Raw genomic sequence first — 19,441 nt, forward strand, 5'->3', positions numbered from 1 at the left:
TAGGTGCCACCCAGGGTTGCCCCAGGGTCGGCCGGGGCACCAGCCTACCAAAGGCCACAGAATGGCCGACAAAACCCAGGGGAAGTTAACCCTGTCGGGCAAGGAGAAAAAAGATGGACAACTGAGGCAGGCTAGAAAGGCAGAAGAGACGCATGCGGGAAAGAGGGGAGAAGACATGTGGGGTCCTGACCCAGGAAAATGCAGGGGAGAGAACCTGGAAGAATGGGAAAGAGAAAGAGGAGCAGGAAAGACACAACCATCAGAGAAATATCTGCAGAAGGATGTGGGGGGGGGGGGGAAGATGCTGATGCTGAACATTGGAGGGCATACAGATAGGGGAGGGGTGAGGGAAAATGAACCAAAAATGCAGCAAATTCAGGTCTGGAAGAATGGAAAGAAAAAGAGAGAGAGAGAGAGAGAGAAGAGGGAAGGGAAGCAAGGTGAAGAAGGAGAGTGACCCTGTCACAGCAGGGGATGGATGGGGAAGAGAAGGAAAGCAAGGGCTGGGAAAGAAAATGGATGGCAGAGGGGCTCCTGGAGGAGGAGGTGATGGTGGAGGAGGCAGAAAGAAAGGGGGAGGAAGGGAGCAGCGAGGCAGGGAGAGGAAGGAAGGAAGGAAAGAAAGCAGCAGGCAAGCGAGCAACCGGGGGAGGGGTGGAGCAGGCGAATGAATGGATGGAGAGAAAGGAGGGAAAGAGAAAGGGGGGATGGGAGGAAAAATACCAGTATGGAAGGAGGAGGGGGGAGAAAGTGAGGATGGCGCAAAGGAAGGGAAGGAAAGAGGAATGAATGAATGGAGGGACGGAGGCGTCCAGGCCTGGCCTCCCGGTCTCACCCTCCCTTGCTCTCGGAGAGCAGCATGGCCGGGCCTGGCTTCTTCCTCCTCCTCCTCCTCCTCCTCCTCTCGCCTAGGAAGCGCCGCAGGGAGCAGAGGACCAAGGGCCGCCAGGAGGAGGACGAAGGAGAGGCGCCGAGGACACAGCTCCAGAGCCACCGAGGGGCGGCGGAGCCATCTTGCCGCTGCCTGCCTTCCTTCCCAGCAGCCCCCGGGAGGATGGACTTTGGGGGGAGGAGGAGGAGGAGAGGAAGAAGGCGCCAAAGAGGAGGGATGGAGGGAGGAAGAAGGGCCCTCTGCAGCAGCATCCCAGCCCCACCTGGACTCTCAGGGAAATGGAGGGCATGGCCCAAGAAAAGCCACTCATCTGGAGACACAGCCATGCTCCTTAGGCTGCAATGGTCCACTTTGGAGAACTACGGCCCTGGCTCAGTGCTAAGGCATCCTGGGAACTGTACACACTGCAGAAAGAACCCCGTTTGAGAGCACTTTAACTGCCTTGGCTCAATGCTATGGAGTTTAAGGGGATTGTGTTGTTTTATCTTTTGTACATTTTATATGGTTATTGTTGCTAATGTATTTTGTGATTGTAACCCGCCTCGATCCTCTGGAAGAGGTAGCCCATGTATGTATGTATGTATATATAAAAATGTCTCACAAGAGTAGTTCCCACAATTCCCCTGCACTGAACCAGGGCAGTTAAAGCAGTCTCAAACTGGATTATTTCTACAAGTGTTTTGGACCTTTGGGAAACATTAAGCCTTCTCTGTCCTAGAGCTCAAGTTCCCAGGATTCCCTAGCACTGAGTCTGGGCAGTTAAAGTGGTCTCAAACTGGACTATTTCTGCAATATGTTTTGGATCACAGAGATAAAGCCACGCTTCTTAAACTGCACCACAACTGCAGAAATTATAATCCAGTTTGAGACCACTTTAACTGCCTTGGCTCAATGCTATGGAATCCACAGAATTCCACAGCACTGAGCCATGGCAGTTAAAATGGTCTCAAACCAGATTGTTTCTGCAGTGTGGATGCAGCCTGAGTCATGCTTGGAATGGAGGATACTTTGGACATTCCTCCTGGTCAGATAGGTGAAATGGAGGGATGGGGGGGGGGGCAGGCAGAAATCCAACAGGAGCAGCCCCTATGGAGGGGAAAGGGGGCTTTTCAGGCTCTGAAAAAGCAGGGTGGCCCAGTTTATATACATCAGCAGAGCCCCAAGCAACTACTTTCAGCAGTGGATTAATTCATTCATTCCCAGGGTGATTGGATGTCCTCCTTTTTCCAGGACATGTCCTCTCTTTCATCCTTCCATTTAGCTCAAAGTGAAGAATGCTTTGGAATCCCTCCTGAATTCCATAACAATCTCCATTTTGAGCCAAATGGCTAAGAAGTATGGATTTATCTTTATATGAGTATTTTTAGCTTTTATTCGGTCATGTCCAACATTTTCTTTGAATGCCCTACGTTTTGCAGTGCCTCCTCCTCCTTTGCTGTGAAGGCTACTGGTCACTGTTCATTTCAGGATGACAACTGTTCTAGGGTAGCGCCTGCACTACAAAAATAATGCAATGTGAAGTCGAAGGCTTTCATGGCCGGCATCCATGGTTTTTAGTGGGTTTTTTGGGCTATGTGGCCATGTTCTAGAAGAAAATCTGCTAGAACATGGCCACATAGCCCGAAAAAACCACTAGAAACCAAAAATAATGCAGTCTTGACACCACTTTTAACTGCTACAGCTCTGTGCTATGGGAGCCTGGGACTTGTAGTTTGTTGAGGTATCAGAGTTCTCTGGCACAGCTAAATCAGTGGCACTCAAATTATTTACCCCTGGGACCCCTCCTCTACATGGGGATGTCACACACAAACCCATTCACTGTTGCATATGAATTAAAATATTTGCTTTCTTTAGTGTGTGTACTTTCATTCCCATGTTTATGTATATTCACATTTTAATATTTTGTAAGAAAATAACAATAAAATTAGAGCAGATTTATTTAAGGAGATTCAATATTTAACAACGTTTGTGTACATTTTACACACAGAAAAGTTTGGGAAGGAGGGAAGAGGAAGGGCCTCCAAGTTTCACCCCCCCCCCCCTGAGCAACTCTCCCACCTCACTGTTTCAGAATCACTGGGCTAAATATCTCAGAAAACCACAAATCCCAGAATTCCACAGCACTTCGCTATAGTGGTGTCAAACTACATTATTTCTGCAGTGCAGATGCAGCCTTTGGTGTGCAAAGGATTTCCCCTTTCAAAGTTTCCACTTCTTTTCTGCAGTGCAGATGCACCCTAAGACCACACTAAATTATTTTTTTGCCCTGCAATTGGAAATTTCCATTCCTTTCCCCATGCCCATCCTAGTGTACGCTGGAGTAGATGATTCTCAACCAAATCAGGTCCCTTCTGCCTTGAAACTACCCTCCCCGTCAAATTAGCCCCCTGGAAATGAAATATGTCCAAGCAAAAGGAGTTGTTAAAGTAGGTCCCTGCAGGCAAGTTGGGGCAAAGCCCTATCTCCTAGACAGATTAGAACACCAAGCACAGAGTAAGCACTGTGTAAACACCATATTTTCCTATTGGAACTGGCTAGTTTGACCAAAGGGGTTACTCCAGAAGATCCAGAGCTGCTATCCCCCTTCCTCATGCGGGGACCTTTAAGACAAAGCTGTTCATCTACCTATTTCCAACTACACCTTAGTTAAGTATCTTGGGCTATTCAGGACACTATCTTCTTAAAAGAACCTGTTAATAATAGGATGCCGTCACCAAAACGGAATCATTTTGGGATCCTGGATGTGACAGTAGAAATGGAGAAAGGTCCACTCTGATTACATTAAAAAAGATCAGATACAATTCAAGGCGTGGGGGGGGGGGGGGGAACCTCACTGTAGTTTGGTTCAAGGAGTAACATGCAGTGTTAAATTTCTAAATCAAGTGATGCAGGAGTTCATGTTAATCTGAACATCATCAGTCTTTGGTCACAGAAACTCTTACACAGCGCACTGTGCACATGCCTTTGTTGTCCAAAATGGTGGCCTGTGCACTGGTGCCACGGTTCACAGCAAGTTGTCAGGACAGTTGTCTATGAGCATAAATATGGTATCAGTACTTGGCATATGAGGGAGGGGAGCCCAGCCAGTCCCTCACTTCAGATACTGTAATTTAAGCCATGCTGCCACTGGTCCAAAACACACTGCAGAAATAATCCAGTTTGAGACTGCTTTAACTACCCTGGCTCAGTGCTAGGAAATCCTGGGAACTGTAGTTTGTTGTGGCACCAGAGCTCTCTGACAGAGAAGGTTCAGTGTCTAACAAAACTAGTTCTCAGAATTCCCTAGCATTGAGCCAGGGCAGTTAAAGCGGTCTCAAACTAGATTATTTTTGCACTGTGTTTTGGATCTTTGTCCAATGGCCAATTTAAACTAGTTTTCAAAAAAGGCTTTGTGTGTTGAGTACTGTGGTGTTATTTAACATCTCTGTCACGTCTGGGTCTGGAGCTGACCTCCACTCACTTGTCGGGTGCTTTGTTCAAAAGTAGTGTACGGTGTCGAGACTTGCCCAGACTCTCACTTGCACCTACCACCCAGACCTCTTCTTAGCCTTGATACTTACCTTTTGCTGGGCTGCTGTTGCTCAGGAGGGTGCTGGGGCTCCCAGGCTGGCACCTCGCTGTCTGGGCCAGAAACCTCCATGGGAGAGGGAGGCTCTGGACTGTCCTGTGGAGGGAAAGGCCTAGTTTAGCAGGAAGAGACCACACAGGGTTTCACAATCTCCACTTTTTGTAGGCAACTCCCCTGCAAGCACCCACCAAGAGCTCTGAAAAAGGTCTGGAGGAATTACAACTCCCTGAATCCTCCACTGGCCATGCTGGCTGGGGATTTGGGAAGCTAAAGCCCAAAGCAAGTTCCCTCCATCAGGGCTAGCCTGAAGGAAGAGACTCCTCCCTCCATAACTGTCATCCTTCGGCCTATGAGGGAGTGACCAGGCAGGCCCAGCTCCATCAGGGCTAGCCTGAAGAAGAAGAGTCCGCCCTCTAGTCCATCTGCCTTGGTCCAGGCCTCACAGGGAGAAAAGAACCACTGGACCTCATCCCCTTTCCCACCACCATTCCCTTCTCCTTTTGTGTCATGTATTTTAAATTGTAAGCCTGAGGGCAGGGAACCGTATAATTAAAAATAATAATTGTAAGCCGCTCTGATAGCCATAAGGGCTGAAGGGCGGGGTATAAATACCATAAATAAATAAATAAATATTCTATCTCTGACCTCCTCCTACTCCAAAGAGGAGCTAAAGTGGAGATGACACCCTGACAGAAGAAACCCTCCCCCATTTCCATCCCCTCTATTCCGTACTCGCTCTGGAACTGTGCTCTCCAACTCCATGTCATGGTGCTGCTGCTCTTGGACATGGCTGGGGTGTTTCAGGGGGTCCGAAAGTGGAGAATGAGTGGCTACTTTTTCCTCTTCCTGGGGACTTGATGACTTGTCTTGCTGGGCCGGGGGGCTGCTACGAGAGAGAGTCTCCTGCAGCGGAGAGGGCTCTTTGGTGTGAGCATAGCTGGTACTGTCTCTTGATACTTCAGGGCTGCGAGACTGGAATCAGAAGGAGAGAATCTTAGAGACAGAAAGCTCAAGCATACCTGCTTGGGGATGGCCACTCAAGAAATCAGAAACCGGAAATGGGTGGAAGCAAGATGTGGGGAAGGCATCAAAATAAATCTATTTTAGTTCATTAACTAAGTGAGCTTGTCAATCAACTGGATGATTAAATCTACATAAGTGTGTGTCCAAGAAAAGACTCCAAAGCTGGGGGGAAAGCTTATTTTGTTTGTTTTCAAAAGGTTTGCTGATATAGACCAATCATGATTCTTGAAAAGGTACTGTATTCCCTTTCTCCCTGATTTTCTCATGCAGGATGGAATGTACCTCTTGCGTTGGTTTCACCATCTGCAATTTTATATACACTTGAACTTTTTTTAAAAACCTGATTAATTTGGAAATACGAACGTTGGTATTTACCCGTGATATGTTCATTTCCAGCAGGTGTTGGAACTGTGTGCCATTCAGATGACATTATTGCGATTCCCAACATTCCTCACCTCAGGCTTCACTGGTTAAGGTAACTGGGTAGTTCAACCACCTCTGGAGGGCTTAATAATTCCTACTCCCTATCTAAAGAATGACATCTAAAAGTCTGCATAGGAACTTTAATGTCTATGCAATAGAACAGGCACTTTTTAAAAAGGCATTCCAGTGTGGTGTAGTGGTGTAAGTGTTGGAGTAGGACTCTGGAAAACAGTGGGTTCAAATTCCTGCTCAGTTGTGGAACCCCATGAGAGACTGGGCAAATCACATTCTCTCAGTCTCAGAGAAAGGCAGTGGCAAACCTCCTCTGGAAAAATCTTGCCAAGAAAACCCTAGCACAGAGTCACCATAAGGAGTTGATTTGAAGGCACATAACAACAGGAACAACAACTACAAAAGGTGGGTAACTCCGGGTACCGTTTTCTTCCTTGGAATTTTCCAGAAATTTTCCATGGACTACACAAAATTTAAAAATAAACACAGAACAGAACCCAGATTGTGCTGTAAGTCCACTTCTGGCTTTGACAAATGCCTATTTTTACCTTAAACTTTGTGTGTGTTCTGTGTGTCCTGAATAGCAACCTGGCCACCAACTGAATTACTCCCTCATTGAATATGCTGTAACTGTATTTGCTTATTTTTTGTATATTTTAATGTATGATTTTAATAGTTACTTGTTTAATGTTTATGGGGAGGGTGGGAATTATTGGGACATGGGGTTTGTATGGATGTTTTGACTGTAAGCTGCCTCAATTGTCACTGACAGAGAGGCGGGGTCTAAATAAAAATTATTATGTGTGTGTGTTGCATTCTGTTTTAACAGGAAATCAACAATTCCTGGAGGTTTCTAGGAAAGGCAATTCACCCACCTTTTTAATCAGAAAAAGGATGATCAGACTGAGTATGAGTGAGTTGGGGCCATGAAAATACCTTAACGGGAGTCCCAGGGTTGCCCTATGTCCAGCCCTGCTTTAAAATGACTTCTGCTCCCACCCTACTAATCCTGTTTAAATATAATTTCCTTTCTAATACAGCCCTTGGGATGCTTATTTTTTTATGTTGCTCAAAGAAAGCATTCCTTGTTCCCTTCCACACATCAGGAGTTGAAAAGTTTGGCCAGAGGCAAGTGAGGAACCTCTGAGGCCTAGAAGAATCTAAAGGGCTAAGTTCCCTCCTGATCGGCCTGAGATTGATTTGCCCCAGTTGGAAACGCCTGTTTGCTTTTGAAGGTGGAACTTGCCTTGGGCCAGAAATTCTTTCAGCCCCCTGCTGCTGCTTCAAACAAGACTCCTGCCATCTTGACAGAAACACCAAGTTCAAGCAGTGTATTACTAGCCGTGGGTTCTTCTGAGCTTTGCTTGAATAGGTTTGCTGTCCACAAGTCAGGGAAGGAACTGGAATGAACAGCAACTACACTGGTGGCACCAGGAAGAAGAAAAGTGTTGGAAATACATCTAGAAAAGTTTAGGCTGTTTGGGGAATGGGATAATTCCCAGTAAGAGTAAACTGACTCAAGATTCCAATACAAGGATCTTGAGATTAGCTAAATTGTTTTTTAAAAAAGTTTTTGCCATGATGGCAGCAGCTGCCCAGAGGCCCTGGAAGGAGCCAAGCAATGCAGAGTTCCCACTCACCTTTCTGCTGCTCTCGCTGCTGGAGCGTGATCTTGAACGAGATCTGGAACGAGACCTGGAGCACGAACTGGAGTGCCGCTCAGAGCCAGAACGGGATGGGGAGCCGGAAGCCCGCCGCTTCCTCACAGGTGACTCTGATGAGCCAGAGCGGGGCCTTCTGGTGTGGGTCTGGGTTTGTGAGCTGCCCCGGGAGCGCGATCGAGATCTGGAGGAACTGGATGCTGAGGAAGAGGAGCGGGATGAGCCGGCGCCCCTGGGCCTTTCCTGCTGCTGCTGGGGGAGAGGCAAGGGAGATGGCAAGTGGCTGGGCCTGTCCTCAGGGATACTGGGACTCACTGTGCCCGGTGGTTCCTGAGTGGGGGGAGAGGGGCAGGAGAGGTGAGGTGGGGCCTCTTCTTCCAAAGGACTGGGCCCAGCTGGGGCCTCCTTTGTCAACAGGGGCAGAGGGGGCTCCTCTCCCCCGTGATCCTGTTGGGCTTGCTGTGCTTCGGTCAGCTGTGGGGGTGAGGGGGACGCCTGGATCAGGGCCGCAGCTGCTGCCGTTGCAGCTTCCTCCAAGGACCGTAGGGTATCTGCTGCTTCCTCCTGATCTTCATCTCTTGGTGGCTCCTCCATTGTCTGGTCAGGCTGAAGAGGAGCAGGACTAGCTTCACCCAGGCTGGCCACCTGCACTTCAGGTATCGCATGGATGCCAGTCACCCCTTGCTGCTCCTGACACCCCAGGTCTCCATCTGCCCTCTCCTCCTTAACGGTTTCTGGTAACTGGGCTGTGGCCTCCGATTCCATGGCATCAACTGGCTCCTTTTCCTGAGGGCCTGATTCTCTGGGTTCCTCTTTCTCCTCCTGCGGTTCTTGCAGTACATCTGTTTGCTGCTCTTCCCTGTCTGCTGGCACCATGGGCTCAATCTCTCCTTCAGCAGACCCCTTCAAGGGGGAAAGAAGCGGCATAGCCGCTTCGCAGCCTTGGGTATCTGGATTCTTGGCCGAGACCTCCTTTTTCTGTGCTTCTGGGGTAACAGGTGGTGGAGCTTCATCCAAGGGAGCTGGTGCTACCGGCTCAGCTGGCAAAGACACTTTTGGCAGCACAGGCAAAGCTTCCTCTTCTTCTTCCTCCTCCTCCTCTTCCTCCTCCTCCTCCTCTTCATCTTTTATAGGTGCCCGTTGGGCAGCCCGCCGACTCTTAAGAGATGTTTCCTGTTCTTCACTGCCCAGTGGAGGGGGCTTTATGACTCTGGCCTAAAGGAATAAGTGAATCACATAGCCTGCTCTGAGTGGCTCTCCAAACACCTCCAGATTTCATGGGGCAAAGCCCACATATTTGGGTCTCCACTTTAGAGTACCTTACCCTAACCCAACTCCCCCTACACCTCTGCTGCTATTTACCTGCCTAACCCGAGAGGGATGTTGCTCTTGTCTCCTGGGCTCTTCTTCATCAGACTCTTCCCTCTCCCGCGACGTGATACACCTTTTGCCTAGCAAAGGAATAGGACAGCCATCAGGAGGGGGGTAGACATTATTTCTCAATTTACATGGCAGCAGGCTGCTGTAAGGGAAACTCAAGTGGAGACACAAGTATTACAAGGTCCCTTGTATACAGAAGCAAGCAAATGACGTTTGAAAGAATCAGGCGTAAGATACCTAATGGGGGCCTGAAGCATACAATCCTGCCAATGGATTTGACATCATCCTTGTTCCTCTCACTTTGCTGTCTGACTAGTGGGAGGAGGAGACAGAAGACGGATGAACTCCAATCTGTTAGAGACCCAGTAGAGGATCTCCTCCTCTCCAGTGTGTGCTTCCTCCTTGGGTTAGGGAGCGTGTGCATGGTGTGCATGCTAACACCCTGACTTATCATTCAGATTCAGATGCAGGCTTGCATCTAAGTTGTCCTGGGATGATAGGGATGATGGCCAGAAAGGACAGCTGGCTGGGGGATTCTAGAAGTAACAGCCCAACAGGTCACAGAAAGCTGTGGTCACGCAAGCTTTGATCTTCACAAAGCCACAAAAATCAGCACATATGAACAGCAGTAGTTAACAAGCTAGCATCTTAGCCCTATTCACAGCAATATAGCATCTGGAATGCCTCCTGGGTATTCTGTGGAAACACCTCCCCTCTCCCAGTCAACAAAACATCTCAGCAGTAGAACTGTGGGTAAATATGTCTTCTGAATGAAGAAGCTAGATGAGTATCAGGAGGGATGCAAATGTGTCTGCCAGGATTGGAAAAAAGCCAAGTTTTTAAAAAAAGCCAAGGGTTGTTTTTTAAAAAAACAAAACACCAGCCCCCCCCCCCACCTCTTTTTTGCATTAATATGTAGGTCTAGACAAATACAGGACTAATTCAGAAAATTAAGCAGCAACATGCAGGTCAAATGTTACGGCCACTAGCTTAAATAACAATTGTTCTTATTAATATGCTCTTTTAAAGCAAGTTGAACTTATGTTCACTGAAAGATTTGTTTCTGAACAGCATTTCTTGCTCTATGAAATAAAGTGATTAAAAAGAAGCAACCAACACTGGATATTGGTCTAACAACAAACAACTACCAATGAACTGTTAAAAATTAAAATGTTTAAATTTAAACTGTCATACTGTTGTTCCAGTAAGAAGGTTGGAAAATAGTAATAATGGCCAGACTTTTTGTAAATGAATAATTGATTTATAAATCTATTAGTGTGTGTGTAGGTTTTTAAAAGTCATTTGGTTTAAACCAGCCAACCATGGTGCCTGCTCATTTGGAACACCTTCCCTCTATTTTTTGCAATTCAGGTAGGTAGCATGCTAGGTAAGACGTACACCTGTTTCTGAGAGGGCAGCAAAGGGATTCTGGTTTCAAATGTGGGAGGTTCACATGTTTATGTTTCTTACCAACACAGAATGGCACCAGCTCCACTATTAGGCAACAGGAGGTGAAGGCCTCATGCAGTACATTTCAGATATCAGGAAAGGACAGCAGATAGTTTGTTATTTTTATTTTTATCACCAGGGATGGGAAGAGGAATTATGGCTTTCCTGGCTCATGTGCCAAAATAATCTGCCTGATTTTGAACATTACACACCTTAACCTGGGTGAGATAAGGACACCATTTGTGGTTGTACCTCAGGTAGTATGTCTTGGGCTATCCCTGCTGTGGAAAGGTGACCAAGGCTGAATAACACCAGTAATCTAAAGGACCAAAAGGTTTACTTTGGTCCAAAACACACTATGGAAATAATCCAGTTTGAGACTGCTTTAACTGCCCTGGCTCAGTGCTAGCGAATCCTGGGAATTGTTTATCAGAGCACCAGATCTCTCTGACAGAGAAAATGAAATGTCTGAGAAAACTATAGTCCTCAGAATTCCCCAGCATCGAACCAGGGTAGTTAAAGCAGTCTCAAACTGGATTATTTCTGCAGTGTGTTTGGTACCTTAGTATTAGGTTCTGCACAAGGAGGCCCTGCATAATGGGCCGTTATCACCACTGTGGGATTGTATAGCTATGTTCAAACCAAAGCTTGGAGAAATTATTCTTATAGATTTAAATTCCCTGAATCCCTCAGCAAGCATGTTTTTCCAACCGAACATACAATATCCCTATCTTTAAATCATATGTCTAAAAAGATGTATAAAGGCAGTTTTCACCCAGCAGAATTAGGAACACACAATCATCAGGCCTACTGGACTCTCAATAGTTGCAGAAGAATTAAAGATGATCAGCTCAAAACCATTCAGGTACTCTTTATATGCCTTTTATCACAACCCATGTATCCCCCAAATTAGTGAATGAAAATTTCACAGCACCTATCACAGGTATGGAAAGCTGACTTCACCTACTAACTGAATTTGATCAAAGTTTCTACACAGTTATATCCCAGGAGGACTGGTACAGAATTCAGCAGCCGGAAGCTTGTGGGAACCAGGTACTTATTCTGTAAATTGTATGAGCTCCATATTCATTTCCCGGCTTATTTCAAGACACTGATTGTAGACTTTAAAACTGTCAGTTGTTTGGGATCAGGTAATTTGAAGGACCACGAGGTTACCTGAGTGTTAAGTTCTGCACCAGGATGCCATGCTTATTGAGTAAAGCTATCAGGTACAAAGAACGGAGCTATCTCATTGGTGACCACACAGCTCTGGAACTCCCATTCTTGGGAGGAATACATAGAACCTTACCACTGTCTTTTAAAAAAAGATTTAAAGGGTTTTCCTTCTCATCTGCATTTGAACTGGATTGTACACGGGTGCAGGCAAGGGAGAACAGATGCAGCTCTTTTCAGATTAGGGGTTAATTATTGAAATGGTAGATTATCACACTTTGATGTGTTTTAGACCATGTAAAGACCAAACCTTTTGAGGGCCAGTGCACCCCGGCAAAGCATATTTTACAGAGGTTTTTCATAAACAAACACACAATGTTATCCAGCTTCATAAACTTGTTAATAAATAATCATTTTCTAGAAAACAAGCAGTGACTAATGACTGATGGTATCTTGTTGCAAAACCAGAAGAACACATTTTCACAGATTTCTTTTCACAATGTATCTGAAACCTGAGTATCAAGATACAAAACCTCAACCTCTATTGCTCACATTAGCATCATAAAAAAATATCCAGAAGCCTCATAGGGTCTGTCATCATTGCTCCAGTACCTTGTCAGAGTTATAATTTCACCCTTGTTCACCAAGCAATCTACCCCTCAGTTTTCTCAGGTATTCTCTCCAAGATTGGAAAAGGAATCCTAAAGTGGGATGGTGGGTGGGAAGAGGCAGATTCTCAGCCAGAGATAGCCTTCCAGACGTAGGCCAAAAGGGTGGTCAGAGCTCCTCTCTCACAGCAAGGGTCCTCTGTTCCATCCTATCCTACGATTCCCTTCCAAAGTGCAAATCTGGGAGTTAGGATTGCTCTGCCCAACTGCATCTTAATTACCTTTCTTTCAGAACAAACATTACTGAATCCAATGGGACTCGTTTCTGAGCAAACAAGCTATAGGACTGCATCTGTAAATTATTTTTCCTTACACTCTATTCTCTAGCTCATCTTTTACTCAGGATCCCTTCCTTTCCTACTCATTCCTGTTGAGCACTGTTTTTTAATTATTTTATTTTTGGGCAAATGCTCGTTTTATTTGCCAAGTTATCTACTTTCTCTTCTGAGCTAGACATTTATTTGTTTTATTTATGGAATTTATACCCTGCCTTCTGATTCAAAACACCCTTCAGGCAACCTACAGCAATCAATAAAAGTAGAAGAATACAAGTAGCCAAAAAACAGCAATAAAACCAGGAGGGTGCAAACAGTAGTACCAGCTGACAAAAACAACAGTATCCGTTCCTTCATTTTTCTGCGTATAATTTCACAGTTCCTAACAATGTTTTTCCCCCACCAATTCTTTGAATTCTGCAGTTAACAGATTGTTTTTTAGCTCTTTGATCTCTCAAATCATCAGCATTATCTGTACCTTCAGAGTCTTTCCTTACCCCTGGCTGAATGGATAGAACCTTCATTTCTTCTAAGAGGGTGAAAAATTGGTACCATTTTTATTTTTCCATGGAAAATTGCCACACAGTCCAGTATAAAGCAAACACTTTGGGCTATAGGTTTGTCTTGTTCTTCTTCAGAAGTGAGCTGTTCTTGCCAGTGCTTGAGTTACAGAATCCAGGCTGCCCAAGTGGAATCAGAACTTGAAAAAACTGATTTTTGGACTACAACTCCAAGATTCTGCCATCCTACCCCAAGCCAGCAAATTGGAATGTGATTTAATTAATTCTTTCTGAAAGACAAACTTTCCCAAAAGCTTATGGGTGAGGACAGGAGAAAAAGATTTGTGTGTGTGTGTGTGTGAGAGAGAGAGGGGGGGGGGAGATTGAAAATAAACACAAGAAAGAACATTATCCTACTCACTCTCTGGGTCTGCAGCTTCTCGTGCCTCTCGTTCCATACGCTGCCTCAGCAGTTCCTGCTGCTTTTCCAGGTACTGCTTGATGAAGCTGTTTTGGCTCATCTCCTCACCAATCTGACAGAACACGAGAAAGAAAAGTGTGTCTCGAGGAGCAACACACCATGGTTTTAAACCTGACACAAAGCAACCTGCAGGAATACTTAGAACAGGGATTAGGATTCTCCAGGATTCTAAACAGAATTCTGGGAAGGGAGCCAGGAAAGAGGAAGTTGAGGGTTCCTGAGTTCAGGTCCCAGTTGAAGGACAGGAATGCATCAGAGTACACACATTCTTGAAATGATTCTGGGGGCCTATTGCAGCCTTGACTATGCTCCTTGTAGCCTCAATCACACCTTAGCAGGGGGGCAGGCACCTCTTACCTGGGAATTGGGTTGGAAGGTGGTGTGGGGGGTTGAATGCTTCTGGAGGTTTTCAAGCATCAGGGCCTGCAACAAAAAAGGAGATCAAATGAGAGGATCCCACAACACATGGAAAGATCACGCTCCCAATCCATTGACCAATCATGGTAGAAACCCCAACACAAAGTCCATCAATACATGCCTCCCTCTGCTGATGAACAAGCAGAGTAATGGAGAAATACATTCACCATTACAATACAAACTTCCTGGAATCACTCTGGTATCAAAATGGTAACTGGATTTCCATTTTGGCAGTTTGGATTTTGTGGTGGCTCATCTGCTAATGACTGAATCCAGAGGTCCAAAGGTTGTCTGGTGAATAAAATTGACATTTAGTGCCCAGGTTGGTCAATGAAATTAAAAAGTCAAGATAACGTCTCTACAATTCAGCACGAGCCTCTCAATCCACACTTAGGTCCTTAAGGTAAAAACAGTGATCAAATCAAACCCTCCTTTTCTCATCTCCAAGGGAAGATGAACCATTTAACCTACCTCTATTTCCCCCAAAATCTTTAACCAAATTCTTCAATGGCCATCTCACCCAAGAACAGAAATCCAAATCATTCTGGTCCATAATTTATGACAGATTGTCTTTCACATCTTCCATGATGGCTCTGACTTGGCTTTATCTTTTTAATACATGGGTCTATTATATAATACCTATTATACAGTTGCATGTTAACATGCAATGGCTAAAGGCTGTTACTTAATGTATTTTTTTCACCTCTCACTATGACTTCATCACCTAATCTTATCCCGCTGAAACAATTAAAGCCAACATGTGGATATTAGCTTGATTGTTCCATTGTATTTCCCTGAATTGACTTCCCCCCATTCCACAACGGAAACCTGGAACCCTAGGTGAATAGTTTGCTTATGCACTCTTCATAAAGAAATCTCATTAGATCTCTCAATATGTTGTCCACCAAACAATCTGGTGACAGCAAAGTGAACCACACATCTGTGTGAGATCAAACAAACACGCTTTCTCTCAATACAGCACTCTGCCCAATGCACCGTAGAAAAAGCCTCTGCGACAGCTTAGCCTTTATAACAAAAGATGATGACATTTTTTATCCTGTACATCCCACCTGGGCATGTGGCAATAATTGTATTTGAATGAAAAGAAACAAAAGCAAAGATGTTGCAGTTACCAGTAATTTAAGGGATTTATGTGTCTGCTGAACAAATCAAATATCATACAGCCAATTTATTTATTAGTCACTGATCCATAGCTTTATGATCTATATGGTACTCAACTCTGACTGAATGCCAAGCTCCCATGCAATGGCCTCTCCCAGGATCATGGTGTACTTTAGCTGAAAGGCAGACAGCAATGGCTGTCCAGATGTTTTTTGCCTACAGTCCTCACCAGGACAGTCAATGGTAAAAAGATCATGGAAGCTGTAGCCTCAAAGCATCAGTATGGCCACACTTGATCTCACCCAACAGATCAATAATAAAAAATTCTACTTGCCCAAAGCAACTGTGCCCTGATATGTATCCAGTCCAAAGCAATGATAATGTATTATGCATACATAAAAAGCCAAAGTCAGTTATCAACATAATTTCATGATGCCACATTGATAGATATGTCTAAAAAGGAAGAAATATTTATACATGTGTTTAAAACACAGAATGTGACATCTACCTCAGTGCCATGAAGGCTGGGGTTAGAAGACTGGTCAATGGACAGCTGACCACTTATTCAAATATTCCAGGAAGCCTAGAAAACAACTGTGTGGGTGATAGTCTACCATTTTCATTCCAGTAGGGCATTTTGAGCTAATGAGGTGGCTTGCTCCCTAGCCCTGGATTGGGGTGCAGCAAAGTGTCTCTAATGGACTTCCACCTACTAGCTCTTGGTTCAAAGAGGACTAGGTTTGTCTCATTTCCAAACAAGGATGGAAGAAGTCATCAGCATTAAAAATTAATACCTGGTCAGATCTTGGAAAAGTTATTTATTTGGATAATAACTCTAGAACCTCCCAGGCAGATTTGCTGTGAGTAAAACATTGGCAAGATGGTTACCTCAGAGCCTATTTGAGGAATATTTTGAGGAATAAGATGATAAATTCTGGGAATGCTTCCCAATTCTGTACCCTTTGAGTAGCTGGATGGTCAATGTTGACACCAATGATAGCAAACGTAGCCAACAGATTTTAAGGACACCTGGCTGGGGAAGGCTGGACTAGAGAAGAAAGACACAGGTCAAAATTCTCTTTGAATCACAAAGCAAATTCCACAAGGCAGTGTCAGTCACACAGCCTGAACCTAACTCACAGGGTTGCTGCAAGGATAAAGGCTACTGAAATAAATGCTCTGTAACTTTTAAAATGATGTTAGCTCATTAATAACAAGCGTTTCAGTTAGGGTTTTTTAAATTGGTTGTCAGCAGTAGCACCAAGCTTCCTGATGATGATCTTCCTGGTTAATTGCATAATGGAAGTGCTTCAAAAATATTGGACTGGGCAACTGGCTAAATCTTTAAAAAAAATCAGTGCCCAAATCTAGCTCGAAGATTGCCAAATGTGAGTAGAGCAACAGAAAATACACAACAGAACAGAGGAAAATGGAAGTTCCCCCTTGAATGTAAGGTTTGTGGTAGCAGCCAGGGATGTAGCATGGAACAAAACACAAATGCTAGTCACCATATGTCTATCCAAGCACTTAATTTTTATGTAGCATATGTAGCAAAAGTACCTTTTCCACACACTGTCTCTTAACTGACATTTCCACTGATGGTTGATTTCTACAACAGGAGACTCCATGGCTCAGGCTGGAACCAGAATCAGAAAGTTGGGGAGCTGGCTGTCACTGGCAAGAGATCCCCTCTTTTGGTGTCCAGGTGTGATTCCGGGTGAATGGCACCTTCAATCGAGACAGTGTTCCCACCCAAATCTATGCTATTTATGTAGGCTGAACCACAGCTATACAAGGAATTAAGTGGCCACATTCCACTTTCCTTGCTCCAAGGAAAATCCTCCACAAAACTAACCCAATCCTGTCAGCCCCAAATTAGTAATGTTGTACAGTACTATTCTGTCCTTTAGGAGAACGTAAATGGCTCTCACCTACTTTGCCTTCACAACAACCCCATGAACTAGGCAGAGAGTGCCAAAGGTCCAAGTTTACCTAGAGCATGTTTAAGGATAAACACACTGGAACCTGAATCTCCTGGTCTTAGGGTGCATCTACACAGTAGAAGTAATGCAGTTTGACACCACTTTAACTGCCATGGCTCAATCCTATAGAATGCTAGGTTTTGTAGTTTTGCGAGGCACCAGAACTCTTTGGCAAAGAAGGCTTTGTACAAATCCCAAGATTCCACAAGATGGAACTACAGCACTTAAAAGTGGTGTCAGGAAGCACTATTTCTACAGTGGAGATGCAACCTTAGTCTGAGATCTGAGGCCAAGGATTGGCATTCTAGAGTTGTTGATGTATGTGTATGAGTGATGGTGTATTGTTGTGTATTCTGACTTACGATGAGCCTATTACAGGGTCATCCTGGCAATATTTGTTCAGAGGGTGATTGCTTTTGCCTTCCTCGGAGGCCGAGAGCGTGCTTTGCCCAGGGTCACCCAGTAGGTTTCTGTGGCTGAGCAGGGATTCGAACCCCAGTCTCCCAGTTTCCTGGAAGGTGCAACACCTCAAACCACTGACAAAACAGTTAATAATTAAAGATGATAAAACCTGTAAACTAACAACATCTGGAAGGGACTAGGCTGTTTTTCCTGCTCTAGGCATTCCAGCTACTCAATAATCCAAATCTGTATGTCATCAGCAAAAAGCAACACACCATGAAATATACTTATTATATAATATACTTTGGCAATATACTTATTAGGGATTGTGCCCAACTGAGTGAAGTAGGAATTTTTTTTATTTCAATTTAAAGGTTTTTTAGAGACACAAACACTAACTGTTCAAACCGACCAACGTGCAAGATGCAAAGACAAATATTATTTCAGAGACAACATGCACAGCAAAGCATTAACACCAAGATCACTGAGACCTACAGAAGCCTAAGAAGTGACTGAAACAGCAAGTCCTGAGCACCTTCCTGTCATGTAACAAGCAAAGTGTCCTGAGGAGAAAGACGCACTGACAATTTCAGCCCGCCTGCCGTTTGCAGAAATTAACACTGACTTACCTGACAGGAACTTGTATAAGGATTACTGGGTCACGTGTCACACTTGGCACACCATAAATGCTAAGCCGTATTACAATGCTCATAGTATTTTAAGCCAAGCCACAAGTTATTGAAGAAGAAAGATGTGGAGCAGTCTGCAGAAAAGGTGCTTTTGTGGACTACATTTCCCAGTGGCCACAATGGCTTGGGGAGTCTGTGAGATGCAATCCAAAAAGTAATTGAAGTATGCTCTGAACATCCAATATGCACACGTAGGCACTCTGTGTTCAGACATAACAGCAGGATATAGAAACAGATAACATCATGCCACTCCTTATCCATACATCTCTGTTCCAAAAAATATAATAAACTTTTTGCCACCAAAGGCTGCAATTTCCTTTTCAACTACTCACCTCACGACACCATTATGAGGCACCAACCTCAATCACTCCATGGTACTAGGCCTTCAAACTCCCCTGTTACATTTCTGACTTGTTCTCAAACCCTTTAACTATTTTAAAAAGCAAAGACGCTGCTGTTTAATGCTTTGATATCTGGTCAGAGAACAGAACTACCCATTCTCCTCGCTGTGTACAATTCTAATCTTGACTTATTTGTCCAAGGTAAGTCACAAAGCTGGTCAGAGAAAGGGCTGCAAAGCACTTTGCAGGCTAAGAGATCTTCCAGATACTTTTAACAGCAATAGATAGGTGTTAAACTGGAACAGCAGAGCTCTCTGACACGGCACCCCATCTCTTGCCATGCTGATCCCATATGTCTTAAATGCCTATAGTGGGTACAAGGAAGTGCTGACAGGAGAAATAAACACTTATGGAAATGTTAAACAAGGCAAAACACCTCCCACAAAAGTTGAAAAGCGAAACCCCAAAGTGGTAGTGAAGTAGATTCATCAGATCACTGGTTTCATCCAATAAACTGGCATGAGCAAAGAGATGACATTACCCATGGTGCAGCAACCAAAGTCCCAACTCCCATGATGTTTACCTTCTTATTGAAAAGCATTTTAAATCCCTTTCCTCCTGTTTCTTCTCCTCTTAGTTAACCCAAAAGTGGCGTCAAAATGGAGGCCCTCTCCCCACCAATGATATGGACAGAATTCAAAGACATAGCCGTGTTAGTTTAGAAAATCAGTACGCAAAGGGATCTTGCAGTGCCTTTGGGTCTAACTAAAAAAGACATAAGTTAGTAGTAAATAAATAAAAATAAATATGTAGACTTGAGCCAAATGCATCTAAGGAAGTAGACTCAAGTCTAAGAAAACTCATACTACCAACTTCTACCTTTCAGTTAGACTCAAAGGTGCTACAAGATCTCTTTGCATAATGGTATGGATAGGATCTCTCCTCTCCTCCCAACCCCACTTGCAACTAGTTCTCTCCATTTC

General features: G+C 44.6%; 1 protein-coding gene across 3 annotated transcripts in view; it reads right to left on the bottom strand.

Moving 5' to 3' along the window:
* ACIN1 (apoptotic chromatin condensation inducer 1) overlaps positions 1-19,441 on the bottom strand; it is a 40,227-nt gene that overhangs the window by 19,765 nt on the left and 1,021 nt on the right. The window contains exons 2-8 of one of the 3 annotated variants that reach the window (XM_089479851.1): positions 13,863-13,928; positions 13,446-13,557; positions 8,942-9,030; positions 7,559-8,794; positions 5,193-5,432; positions 4,468-4,556; positions 2,302-2,313 (exon numbers count right to left, since the gene is read on the bottom strand). In XM_089479851.1, coding sequence (XP_089335977.1) covers positions 2,302-2,313; positions 4,468-4,556; positions 5,193-5,432; positions 7,559-8,794; positions 8,942-9,030; positions 13,446-13,557; positions 13,863-13,928 — 1,844 coding nt within the window. Of the gene's footprint in view, positions 1-2,301; positions 2,314-4,452; positions 4,557-5,192; positions 5,433-7,558; positions 8,795-8,941; positions 9,031-13,445; positions 13,558-13,862; positions 13,929-19,441 lie in introns of all 3 variants that reach the window. The other 2 variants (XM_089479849.1, XM_089479850.1) reach the window with 2 other exon arrangements.

Source organism: Sceloporus occidentalis, unplaced genomic scaffold, assembly GCF_023333645.1.
Source record: "Sceloporus occidentalis isolate IW3139 unplaced genomic scaffold, rSceOcc1.0.p SCAF_14, whole genome shotgun sequence".
Taxonomy (NCBI): domain Eukaryota; kingdom Metazoa; phylum Chordata; class Lepidosauria; order Squamata; family Phrynosomatidae; genus Sceloporus; species Sceloporus occidentalis.